General features: G+C 40.1%; 1 protein-coding gene across 1 annotated transcript in view; it reads left to right on the forward strand.

The window, feature by feature from the left end:
* Window positions 1-13,939, forward strand: part of LOC134350952 (V-type proton ATPase subunit B, brain isoform) — a 45,323-nt gene that overhangs the window by 4,630 nt on the left and 26,754 nt on the right. Inside the window, exons 3-7 of the mRNA XM_063056824.1 lie at window positions 962-1,060; window positions 1,829-1,922; window positions 9,357-9,434; window positions 11,791-11,930; window positions 12,197-12,298. Coding sequence (XP_062912894.1) covers window positions 962-1,060; window positions 1,829-1,922; window positions 9,357-9,434; window positions 11,791-11,930; window positions 12,197-12,298 — 513 coding nt within the window. The remainder of the gene's footprint in view (window positions 1-961; window positions 1,061-1,828; window positions 1,923-9,356; window positions 9,435-11,790; window positions 11,931-12,196; window positions 12,299-13,939) is intronic.

Raw genomic sequence — 13,939 nt, forward strand, 5'->3', positions numbered from 1 at the left:
TTAACTCAGTCATTACTACAGCTGCCATGTGTGTGGGGAAGGGAGGGGGATACAGGTGTGCTGGGAAGAAAATAGGATTGTAGATAGCTTCCGAGAATGTTGAATACTTGAAGAAAGATGATATATGTTATGAAGATCATTAGTTCTGTGTTAGCGTTTTTTTTTAAAAATGGGGATTGGTTGACTTTGAACACAGAAGATGAAGAAGAGGCCCAAAAGTGAGATTCAGAATTTAACAGTTAGCAAATAGGTTGGTCAGTGTGAGGAAATTCATGTTATAAAGATGTTTTTAATATTTAATCTGTAGTCTGAGTGGATGGTTGAAGTGTAGTGTGCAAGAACTTGTTAAAGGTAATTAATCTGTACTTGAAAATAACTAATTTGCAGGTTTGCAATAGGAAAGTTATGGTATACTGTAAAGTCAAATACGAATGCTCTTTTGAGGGTCAAAATGAGCTCCTTTGCTGATTCAACAGTGTGAAAGTGCAGTAGTTTAGTTGCAAAAGTAATCATTTAGAGGACTTGATTAATAATCTTGTGTGCTTGAGTCCCACTTTGCCATATTAGGAATTTGCACATTCATGTTAAATTGACAATGTTTGTCTTATTAGAAGGAATCATTTGGTGAGATTTCTTTGATACTATAATACTGGATGAGGTTGTATATAAGACATACAGCAGCAGAATTAAGCCATTTGACCTAATGAGTCTGCCCCACCATTTGCATGTGACTGATATATTTCCCTTTACAACACCACTCCCTTTCCTTCTCCCCATAGCCCTTTGATGCCCTCACTAATCAAGAACCTATTAATCTCTGTATTAAATATACTGAGGAACTTCCTCCTCATCTCTGTTCTATTCTGAGTCTGTGCCCTCTGACTAGAAGGAAAACAGTTATGTAAAACTGTTCCATGTAAAGGATTGTTGGAAGGCTGTTTGTAATTTAATTTTCCTCCAGTTTCCCAGGTATGCTGAGATTGTGCATCTCACACTTCCAGATGGTACCAAGCGCAGTGGGCAGGTACTGGAAGTCAGTGGTTCGAAAGCAGTAGTTCAGGTAAAGACAATTCGTTGAGTTCCTCTATAACCAATTTGAAGGGTAGCATTCAAGACACCAGATTAATATTTGGGAATATAACAGTGAGCATGTGCACAAGCTTGTTCAGCTTTTGAAAGAAGTTTAGGCTTTCGGTTCTAAAAAGGGGGAAAAGAATTTTCCTCCAAAGTTGACTGACTAACATTGTCTTTGTAGTTTAATTTCTGCTACTGATCTCTAAACAATAATTCTTCTTACATGGTTTTCTCTCTTTCTGCCAAACATCTGTGTACATAGAGTATGATAGCATAGTTACAGGCTCTTTGGCTCCTACATCACCCTCCTTTTTTTCCAACATTTGCCTATCTAAGATTTGCTTAAATACCACTAATGTATTTGCCTCCACCATCACCCCTGGCAGGACATTCCACGCAGTCAACACCTTCTGTGCTTTTTAAAAAAAAGACTTGCCCTATACTTGCGTCCAATCATTTTAAAATTATGCCACTTCATATTAGCCCTTTCTGCCTCAGGTAAAAATGTTTGTCTATTCTCTCGATCTATTTTGATATTGAAATAGCTGAGGGTTTTTTTTCCCTCCTGCATAATTGTATTAAAATCTGTGCTCCTGGTGATGTCAGTTGTATCATACACTTGATTTTTCTTTGTTCAAGGTAATATAATGCAAATCGGTAATATTTTTCACTGGCAAAAAATCATATCCAGTGAGTCAGTGAAATGTGAGGCATACCGATACCAGTACACTCTCCTTTCTATTCCTTTTAAAAGGTGTTTGAAGGTACTTCTGGTATTGATGCGAAGAAAACAAGTTGTGAATTTACTGGCGATATCCTGCGTACCCCAGTGTCTGAAGATATGCTTGGTGAGTGTTACTTTATAGAAATTTTAGTCCCAAAATTGGAACGTCATTAATATGTTGATTTTTGGCACGAGTCTGTATGTATAAGTTGTCATTGCTTTTAATCAAAGTTGGAAGTAAATATCTGTACAGATATGATCTTGGGAAAGATCTATTGGTATTTATGGTGCATTCAGCCTTCTGTTCTCTATCTCTGCATGTACGGTTATGAACTGTCCCCAATTCAGGCTACCAGTTAGTCTAGACAGTTACTGAAATGAAGCTCGGACACTTGATGTCAAAAAATCATCCACAAATTCTGGTTACAAGCAGTCTGTCAGTATCTTTTATTTGGAATGTGAAAAACAACTTATTCTCTTAAAATGTTAGAGAGGTATATATAAATTCAGCTGCTTTTTTTTGTCATTAGCTTGTTTCCTCATTTAAAAAAAACAAAAGTAGAAACTGTTTACTGTGAATTTGAATGAGTTTGTTACCTTAACGGTGACTATGTGCAGGTTGTGAATATAGAACATTTAGCATTTTGGTCACCAGTGTTAAGATCAAAAGCTTTCTCAAATTCTGACCTGCATCTAGCAAAGTGAATCCAGCTATTTGTACAGACTGAGGAGAAGCTTCTGTGTTGGGCTGGTGCGTATTGAGTCATAGCATACTACAGAACAAAAACAAGCCCTTCTACCCATCTGGCTTGTGCCAAATATTAACCTGTCTAGTCCCATCGATCTGTACCTGGGCCGTAGCCTATCATACCCCTCCCATCCATTGCATGTTGAAATTGAACCTGCAGCCATCACTTCCGCTGGCAGCTCATTTCACACTCTCACTGTTGTGTTTTCTAGCTTCAAAGCGTTAAGCTAATTCAAAGGAAGACGCATATGTCTGAAATGCGAGTCTAACTATGTTTGAGGAGCGCATGTATCATGTGGTGGCGTTATGATGTATGCAATTCAGCATAATTATTTAAATGAATGCAAATGCTTGAACAATATTTACAAGGTTATTCAAAAATACTAAAATATTTAGTATAGTACACAACACTTTTTTCTGCTTAGCTATAAACTCCAACTCAATACATACTGCACCTCAACTATATACACAGTGTACTATATAATACAACTACTATACAATATAATACAACTGCTATACATCCATCCACAGTTTAGTCAAATTTCACATTGTCGCATTCTGGAAGGCCATAAGATATAGGAGCAGAATTAGGTTATTTGACCCATCGAATCTGCCCTGCAATTTCATCATGGTTGATCCGTTTCCCTGTCAGCCCCAATCTTCTGCCTTCTCCTGTATCACTTCATGCCCATTCAAGCCTAAAGATTTAATCACTGTGGGGGCTTTCTTACTCTTGTGGGATAACATCATTCTTGACCGGGGGATCACTCTACTTGGCAGGTAAGACTTGGGGCTGTGAAAACAATCACAGGTTCTGGGGCCTGAGTTGTAGGAGTTGACTCTGAGACTGCAGAAAGTGATTCTGACAGCTCTGGACACCTTTCTTCTCCATCTTCTAGTTTGTGCATCTCGATCGTGGGTAGTTTCATTTAGTTCACTGCAGTATTCTCTTATTAGTCCTTCTATTACTTCCTGTACAATCTGATCTCTGCTTGATTTCTTCAACCATAACATCATCTGACAAATCTGTTTTTGTATCTCCATTGACTCCTTTCATCTTGGCCTTCCATTCATCCGGCTGGGCTTTGGTCTTTGCATCCACTTTGATAAGCAGCTTTTTGTCTCCCACTTTAAGTTCATGCAATAACCTTGATGCTCACAGAGTAGATTCTGGTTCTCTATACTCACAAAAGCTGAATGCTTGCAACCTTCTTTAAATAAGCGTATAACCATATAACAATTACAGCACAGAAACAGGCCATCTCGGCCCTTCTAGTCCATGCCGAACTCTTACTCTCACCTAGTCCCACCAACCTGCACTCAGCCCATAACTCTCCATTCCTTTCCTGTCCGTATATCTATCCAATTTAACTTTAAGTGACAACATTGAACCTGCCTCAACCACTTCTGCTGGAAGCTCATTCCACACAGCTACCGCTCTCTGAGTAAAGAAGTTCCCCCTCATGTTACCCTGAAACTTTTGCCCTTTAATTCTCAACTCATGTCCTCTTGTTTGAATCTCCCCTACTCTCAATGGAAAAAGCCTATCCATGTCAACTCTATCTATCCCCCTCATAATTTTAAATACCTCTATCAAGTCCCCCCTCAACGGTCCAAAGAATAAAGACCCAACTTGTTCAACCTTTCTCTGTAACTTAGCTGCTGAAACCCAGGTAACATTCTAGTAAAACTCTCTCTATTTTGTTGACACCTTTCCTATAATTCAGTGACCAAAACTGTACACAGTACTCCAAATTTGGCCTTATCAATGCCTTGTACAATTTCAACATTGCATCCCAACTCCTTTACTCAATGCTCTGATTTATAAAGGCCAGCATACCAAAAGTTTTCTTCACCACCCTATCCTTAAATTCCTTGAACTCTTTTCCAGTTTAAAACCAAGCCACATTTTGTGAGTAACTGCCTGATTTTCAGAGACTTTCTCAGATATGTTGTCCATAAAAACTGTTGTCAGACCAATGCTGTTTGTCACTTTCATGCTTCCACTGGGCAGCATAGACCTTCCTTGGGCCAATATACTTTCCAACCAGAGTCACACAGGTTTTGCACCAACACCTATTTATCCTCTGAGCAATGGTTCATGATGTACAGTATGGATACAATTATGGCATCATCCAGTTCCTCTCTTAATTTGCTTTCAGTTGACTTTATTGCAGGGGATGTGGCATGCAATTTGTGGATGGATCTCCAATCATGTTGTAGTTGTCTCAGCCAATCACACTGCCACAATGCTGGTCCAACTATTTTTACCACATACAAGCCCAATGTGGCTTGTGGATTGTTGTATTTCACTGTTACTAATGTCATTCCCGTAGGAGTTATTTTTCTCCAGTATAAGATCTTAGTTGGATATCTGCAGGCTTCAGTTCAGTGTCTTTGAAATGGTGTTCAAACTCATTTTGTGGAATGACAGAAACGGCCGATTCAATGTCCAATTTCGTTTTAATTAATTTACTATAAACTTCTGGCATAAGCCATGTTGCTTATCTATTGTTAGATTTCATTTTGAAAATCTCAGAGCTAGCCAGTTCTGTATCGCTCTCATCATTATCAGATTTTTCATCAACAGCATGCAGATTAGTGTTCTTTTTGAAACTGCAACTTGACTTTTTATCTTCTCTGTGCAGTTCCATTTATTTTTGTCTGCCCGACATGCTCTTTGTATGCGTCCTACTTTGCTGCATTTTCTGCATGTTTCACCTTTAAACCGGCATTGGTCTGGTGTACGTGATCCCCTGCCACAAAGGTAACACAATTTGTTCAATCAGACTGGTTTCAGTTTAGACGTTGCAATTTTGCTCAAGCTCGCTTTCATTCCTGACTGTAACTCAATTGTGTCTCTGACTGCTGTATCCATTGATATAGCTATTTAAACAGCCCTTTTAAATGTAAACTGTTCTTCTGTTAGGAGCCGTTTTTGGATGCTTTCTTGTAAGATTACAGAAACTAAACGATCTCTCAATGCATCACTAACCCCATTACTGAACTGACAATGCTCAGCTGATCTCTTCAATACAGCCACATAAGCTGAAATTGACTCTCCTTCCTTTTGATTCCGCTTATGAAACCTAAACATTCTGCAATCAATCAACACACATAAAAGTTGCTGCCTGGCCTGCTGCGTTCACCAGCAACTTTTAAGTGTGTTGCTTGAAATTCCAGCATCTGCAGATTTCCTCGTGTTTGCATTCTGCAATCAATAACAGTTTCAGTTGTAAATATTCTTGCATTACTTTAGCAATATCAGCAAAGCTTATTTCCGCTGGTTTGGTTAGAGCAGTTAAACTTTGAAGCAAACTGTATGCCTTTAAACCCAGTGCATTTCAACAAAATTGGCACTTGTTTCTCATTGGCTATTTCATTTACTTTAAAATGCTGTTCAATTTACTTAGTATATAAAAAAAAATCCAGTTTTCTGTTGTGTAATCAAATGCATCAATCTTTCTGATGTAGCCAGCTGATTCTGCTCTTTTTAATGATTATTATCACCCAGTATTCACTGTGTATAAACTCAAGAATTCTTCCATTTTCTGCCTGTTCTTAACCCTTACATACCGTTTGGGTCAAATTTGACCGTTTTTGAATTTGACCTCAGTGAAAACACCCTAAATGCCTTTTTTTTTGGCCGAAATTTTATGACTTTTCCTAAAGTGACCCAAAATGCGCACGAATGAAAAAAAAAATTAAAATTTTGTACTCTTGTACAAGTGCTACAAATTTAGTATCATTGAGGCTGTTCCGGGTCAAATTTGACCTGTATCTATTGAAATGGATTTCAGATCCACCAGTGTGGGTCAAATCAGGGAAAATGGTGGTTTAAGGGAATCTTGAAACTGTGAAACTGTACATGCCGTAACAGCACAGGCATGATCATTTATGGTGCACATAAGGAGGTCCTAGGTTATCAGAGGTCTTAGGGTGCCTTGACACTATCGCAAGATTTGTAGCTGCAAGCACAAGCGCCTGGAATGTTACAAAATGTTACAAAATAACCTGGAAAGTTACAAAATGTTACGAAATGTAAACCTGTAATGTTACAAAATGTTACAAAATTCCCAGGCATGTGACATTTTATCAACTTTCCAGCTTTGAGCTGCCGCCTGCTCTGATTGCAACAAGGGGAAGAGAGGTCATATAATAAACCCCACAGTTCCAGAATGTTCTTGCCATTTTCAGTTTCAATGAAATATATTTAAATCATTATGGCTGGTATGTTTTCATGTCTTAGGTAAAATAGGACATGATATTGTGTGATGGTAGATGTTTTTTTCTCCATAAACGAGTGGTGTAAAACCTAAAAAAAATACACTCTCCCTGCTCTCTGAAACATTAATTAATGATAAATCACCCATTTATTAATGTCAGATAGGGCTTTTCCCCCCCCCACTTATCTTTCTCCCTAGGCCTCCTGTCCCATGATCCTCTCATATCCCTTTTGCCAGTCAACTTTCCAGCTCTTGGCTCCATCCCTCCCCCTCCTGTCTTCTCCTATCATTTTGGATCTCCCCCTCCCCCTCCCACTTTCAAATCTCTTACTAGCTCTTCTTTCAGTTAGTCCTGGCGAAGGGTCTGGGCCCAAAACATCGACTGTACCTCTTCTTAGAGATGCTGCCTGGCCTGCTGTGTTCACCAGCTACTTTTATGTGTGTAGGCTATTTATACATTCTAAATAGGTCTGTGGATCAAAATTTGGTATAGACACTTGTTATGTGGGGATTCTTGGGCCGGGGTCAAAATTGACCCTGACCATACTGCGAAGGCATAGAATCTGAACAGTATGTTAGGGTTAAAAACTCGACTGTCTGTACGCTTGTACTGTTTTTTACTTGCCATTCCTCGCTGCACTTTTTTAAAAACTTGAACATTCTGCTGCGCGTCAACAGCTTGGCAGCCATCTCTGGTTCATTTAAAAATACCTCATTGCCACTGTTATGCTTTGTAACTTCAAACTAATTCAAAGGAAGACATGGGAGTCCGAATGTGAGTCTAACTTTGTGCTTGCTTTATGCGAAGCGCACACGTCATGTGATAGCATCATGACATATGCAATTCACTTATTTTTACATATAACCTGTAATAAATTATTTAAATGAACAGAAATGCTTAATCAAACAATATTTACAAAATTACTCAAATGTTACTGCAATATTAAATATACAACATTCTTCGCCCTCTGAGTGAAGAAGTCCCCCTCATGTTCCCCTTAAATATTTTGCCTTTCACCCTTAACCCATGACCTCTAGTTCTAGTCTCACCCTACCTCAGTGGAAAAAGCCTGCTTGCATTTACCCTATCTTTACCCCTCTATCAAATCTCCTTTCATTCTCCTACGCTCCAGGGAATAAAGTCCTAGCCTATTTTACCTTTCATTATAACTCAAGTCTTCAAGTCCCAGCAACATCCTTGTAAATTTTCTCTGCACGTTTTCAGTCTTATTGATACCTTTCCTGTAGGGTTGTGACCAGAACCGCCCAAGTACTTCAACTTAGGTCTCACCAATGTTTTATATAACTTCAACGTAACATCCCAACTCCTGTACTCAGTACTTTGATTTATGAAGGCAATTGTGCCAAAAGCTCTCTTTACGACCTCATCAACCTGTGATGCCACTTTCAAGGAATTGTGGATCTGTATTCCCAAATCTCTCTGTTCCACTGCACTCCTCAGTGCTCTACCAGTCACCGTATAAGCCCTACCCTGGTTCCTCCTCCTAAAATGCAATTTCTTTCACTTGTTTGCATTAAATTCCATCTGCCATTTTTCAGCCCATTTTTCTAACGTCCAGGTCCTGCTGCAAGCTTTGATAGCCTTCCTCGCTCTCCACTATGCCCCCAGTCAAAGATAATCATATGATCAAACATTATAATAAATGCATATACTGAAACTCTAGAGAAAAAAACACTGCTGTGCTTTTGAGAATTTTGTCATGACCAGAATCATCTGCCTAAGCAAGGACCTGGACCTGCTGCAATTTGCCTATAGCTGTAATAGGTCTATGGCGGATGCAATCTTACTGGCTCTCTACATGGTCTTGAACTACCTAGACAATAGCAATACCTATGTCAAGCTTCTGTTCTTTGATTACAGCTCAGTATTCAACACCATCATACCCTCACTATTAATCAATGAGTTCCAAAACCTGGGCCTCCGTACCTCCTTCTGCAACCGAGTGTAGTGTGTCAACTTACAAGAAGTGCAAGTGAATTGCTGCTTCACTTAGGAGTTATTTCATTTGCTAGATGATAATAGAATAAGTAATCCTTCAGGTGTTGTACTGCCATGGGAAGGTGGCTTGGGAAAGGGATTACAAGAGATCAATGAAAAAACCAGGTAGTAATAGGGGAACAGACCGTTCTGAATGTTGAAACGGGAGGGGAAGACGTGTCTGATGCCATCTCATTGATCTACTGAATATGGATACTGGTAAGTGAAAGGTAAGGAAACGGGAAAGTTTCTCTGCTCTAGAGAGGCAATGAGCTGAGGGAAGTGCTGGGAAAGGAAGTGGCAGAGATGAGACCCCTCGTGTTAACTGTGCTGGAAGAAAAGCCATGGTTAAGAAAAAAAGGGGGACATTGTTAAATCACTGCTGTTTAAAATTAGTTAAGGGCAGCCTATACTCATTGCAGCTGGCAAGTAGATTGGATTTAAAGTTAATGCCAAATTGACCATTCTTTATACCTATGATGTCAGTACATGTTACTGTCTAGCACCTAAATGTTTTTGATTATATCCAGTGTGCCTTGCTTTGTGGAGAAATAATATATTTTTAAAAATTTGTTTTTCTTCCAGGTCGTGTGTTTAATGGATCTGGAAAACCAATAGATAGAGGTCCCACTGTCCTTGCTGAGGATTACTTAGACATTATGGGTATGAGCACACTTCTGTTCTGAATATTACACTTGTATCTTTTGTAGTTATATGCAAGTATTTTGATGAATGTCTTCACCCAAACTCTGAATCCTCAAATGGTTTGTGCTACTTTTCAACCCAGACTCTAGATAACACAGCAAGGTAAAATATCAACCTGTTAAGTACTTAAGAATTTAAAATATTTATGTGGGATCATCTCCAATTTTTCTAAACTCAGGACAATATTTGCTCATTCTTAATCTCTCTTTGCAGAACAGATCATCCCAACCTTCTACACAAATCCCATTCCCTCCTTTCCCCTCACCAAGTCCATTATCAATATGACACTTTTTTACTGTCCCCATCACAAATGTATCTGTTAAGTAAAGGAAAGGGATTCATATTCTGCCCTCTCGTCCACCAATGTTTAAAATGTTGAGATAGCTGGCCACTGAATAGCATGTAATTTGACAACTGGCCAATGCAAACACAATATGAAAATTTCCAATGAGTGAACAACACTATCACTTGAACAATAAAACGTACTACAGTCTAGTTCATTTTAACTGGGGACAGAAGAGAAGGGAGGTTTTTACCCTTCAAGCAGCACTTAATACATGTCATTAGAGTTTTTTATATGCTCACGGGGGCTCTATAAAATTGCAGTGTCATGTACTCAAATCCTCTTGCAATGCAAAGCAACCTATTGCTTGTTAACTTTGTGATCCCCTTATAAAGGCACCCACTTCCTTCTGAACGTTAAACATACCTTTCAAACTTTTAACATTTTAACAATATGCTTCTTTTTCCCACCAGGTTGAATAACCTCACATTATTCGTCCCGCTGTTCATTCGGGTCCAATGGCACCATTGCCCTCACCATGTATCATACTGCTTGGCCCCAGCGGAAAAGAGCTTGCTTAAAAAACACAATAAATAAAGTTTATTTCAACAGCTAATATTCTGCCATCTCATCCACCAGTGTTTAAACATTGAGATACTTGGTCAATAGATAGCATGTAATTTGACAACTGGCCAATGCAAATGCAACATAAAAATTCCCAGTGAGAGTGCAATGCTATCACTTCTTGAACAATTAAACACATAGACCTTGGTCATGGTACCAGCGGTATCACCCTTCCCCCAATGCCTTCGTGTAGCAACTTAGGATATGCTCCAAGGTGCCCCTCTCTGGCACAGTTAGCATGCTGGAGTGTTTGCCATGCCCCATCTGTGCAGGTTGGTCGGGCTTGGGAGAACATCATAGACTGATTGGATGAGAAACTTGACGTGCAGTGGTTCGGCTCTCCAGAACTCTGCCCAGGTGAACTTGCGAGGTTCCACATGCTTCCTTCTAGTCCAGGCGCCTTGTTTGTACATGCCAGCCAACTTGCTGTATCGTTCTTCCTCCACTTCTGCTCGTATCTCGTCCTGACTCAGTTGACGCTTCTCCTTTCCACGGGTTTTGTCATAGCGTGGTTTGGGAAAACAGCCCAGTCCTGCCCGCCCCACCACCACAGTGCCCACCAAAATATTGTGCCACAGCCGTGCCTCCGCTCTGGCGACAGCTTCCTCTGCTAGAAGAGGGAGGACTTTGTTTTATCCTTCAAGCAGCACTTCACAATACATGTCATTAGTTTTGGAGTGGACTACAGATCCGTGTCAAGCAAAGTACAGCTTGTAATAGAAGCTTATTTGCAAGTATATCAGCATTGACCTAAAAGCCTGCCATTGATGTAAGCGATGAAGTTAGAGCAGAGAAATAGCTGGGCACCTTGGGAGGGTGGGGTGAGGACAAAAAGATGAAAATAGTCAAAACACTTGTAGTTGCAAGTACTCTCATTAGCTAGTGATTAGTGCTTGGCTAATGAGAATACAGTAATTAATTTTTCAGTAAGACATCATAATCAATGGAAAATGTCCCTGATTGGGAGTGCAGCTCCTTAGTGAAGAAAATTGTGCTCGCCAGTAACTGTCACTACAGAGCAGTATTCTATGATCTCCTCCTTCAAAAGCAGCCACAACCTGGTGTATTTCTCTGTAATATTTAGTCTCCTATTCTTGCTGTTCAAATGTTAATGAGTTTATTTTTGTAAGTACACATTGTACTGTCTTACTATTTACTAAACAGTGTTGTAATACCTCTCGTGTGGAATGCTCTCATGTGTGGCTTGTCGGTAGGACAATACTATTGTCGGTAGTGCACCTCTACATATATAATACTCCTTTTGGAACTGATTCATTCAACAATGTCATGCTCAGGATCACATGTTAACTGAGCTACCAGCATAGCTTAAGTGGCAAGATACTGACTGCAGCAAAATCTGTACCTGATCACACTTAATTGCATTTTAACACTGTTGACATTTTGTAGGTCAGCCCATAAATCCTCAGTGTCGTATCTACCCTGAGGAGATGATTCAGACTGGTATCTCTGCTATTGATGGCATGAACAGCATTGCTCGAGGACAGAAAATCCCCATTTTTTCAGCGGCTGGTTTACCACACAATGAAGTACGTAATAGCTTGCTGTTTCCTCACAAAGCAACCAGAGGAGAATACTGAGTGACAATTTTTATGAGAGAATCGATCTGTAGTTGCTATACAATGATTGTAACATTGTGTTGACAGTACAGACTTTGCATGGACATTACAAATGAGTACATTGAATGTGCAAATTTCCATTCTCCAGCTCATGTTAGAATGATCACTGGGTTTTTTATGCACTGATGATTGCAGCACATTTAATACTGGTGTATTCCTGATTTGTCTGTGAACAGATTGCTGCTCAGATCTGTCGTCAAGCTGGTCTTGTAAGGAAATCCAAAGATGTTCTAGATTACAGCGAAGAGAACTTTGCCATCGTGTTTGCTGCAATGGGTGTAAGTGTTCACCACCATATCGCCTTCTGAATCCACTGCTTTCTGAAAGCTGGTCCAAAGAGAATAGGGGTGTGTAAGGTAGGGCTGGAATATTCTGCTGCTTCCATGCAAACAAGGTGCATTAAATATGAACATGGTGAAAGTCTAGAGATTAGTTCAGTCTTGTCCCAGAGGCAGCAATGTTGACAATAGTGTCAAATAGAGTAATGTACCCTACCTCAGGCATTCATGAACACACACAAAATGCCGGAGGAACTCAGCAGGTCAGGCAACATCTGTTATAATGAATAAACAGTCAATCTTTCAGACTGAGACACTTCTTCAGGACTGGAAATGAAGGGGGAAGATGCCAATATAAAAAAGGCGGGGCAAGGGGAAGGAGGATAGACAGAAGGTGATAGATGAAGGCAGGTAGTTGGGAGAAAGGGAAGGAGGAGAGCACCAGGAGGAGTTGATAAGCAGGTGAGAAGAGGTAAGAGGCCAGAGTGGGGGAATCTAAGAACAGAGGGTGGAGGGAAGTTTATATATATTTAACTGGATGGAGATGATCGATATTCAGTCCATCAGGATGGAGGCTACCCAGACGAAATTTAAGATGTTGTTTCTCTGCCCTGAGAGTGGCCTCATCATGGCACTAGAGGAGGCCGTGGACTAACATATCAGAATTAAAATGCTTGGCCACTGGGAGTTTTGCTTTTGGCGGGTGGAGTGGAAGTACTTGATGAAGCAGTCTCCCATTTTACGACGTATCTCACCATATGTAGAGGAGGTGCTTTGGGTGCACCGGACACAATAGATGGCTCCAGCAGATTTGCAGGTGAAATGTTGTCTCACCTGGAAGGACTTTTTATGGCCCTGAGCAGAGGTGAGGGAGGAGGTGAATGGGCAGCTGTAGCATTTGGGCAGCTTTTTTTTTTACAGGAAGGAGAAAATGATATTTATACCATCAGGTTCGAAGCTACCCAGACAGAATATAAGATATTACGTCCTTGTTTTTATGTTCTAGTCCTCTTGAAATGAATGCTAACATGCATTTGTCAACTTGCAAATTAACCTCCCGAGAATCCTGCATAAGGCCTCCCAAGTCCCTTTGCACCTCTGATTTTTGAATTTTCGCTTCATTTAGAAAATAGTCCATGCCTTTATTCCTTCTGCCAAAATGCATAGCCATACATTTCCCTGCAATATATTCCATTTGCCACTTACTTGTTCATTCCCCCAATCTGTCTAAGTGCTTCTGCAGACACCTTACTTCCTCAACACTATCTGTCTCTCCACCTATCTTGGTATTGTCCACAACTCGGCCACAAATCCATCAATTCTCTCACCCAAATTATTGACGGGTAACGAGAAAAAAAAGTGGTCCCAATATCAACCCCTGTGCACACCCTTAGTCACCGGCAGCTAACCAGAACAGGCCCCCTTTAATCCCATTCTTTGTCTCCAAGCAGTCAGCCAATCTTCTATATGCTAGTACCTTTCCTGTAATACCATAGGCTCTTAACCTTGTTGAGCAGCCTTGTGTGTGGCACCTTGTCAAAGCCCTCTGAAAATCCAAATAAACACTAACCACTGACTCTCCGTTGTCTATCCTGCTTGTTATTTCCTCAAAGAATTTCAACAGATTTGTCAGGCAAGATT

Source organism: Mobula hypostoma, chromosome 8 (genome assembly GCF_963921235.1).
Source record: "Mobula hypostoma chromosome 8, sMobHyp1.1, whole genome shotgun sequence".
Lineage (NCBI taxonomy): Eukaryota > Metazoa > Chordata > Chondrichthyes > Myliobatiformes > Myliobatidae > Mobula > Mobula hypostoma.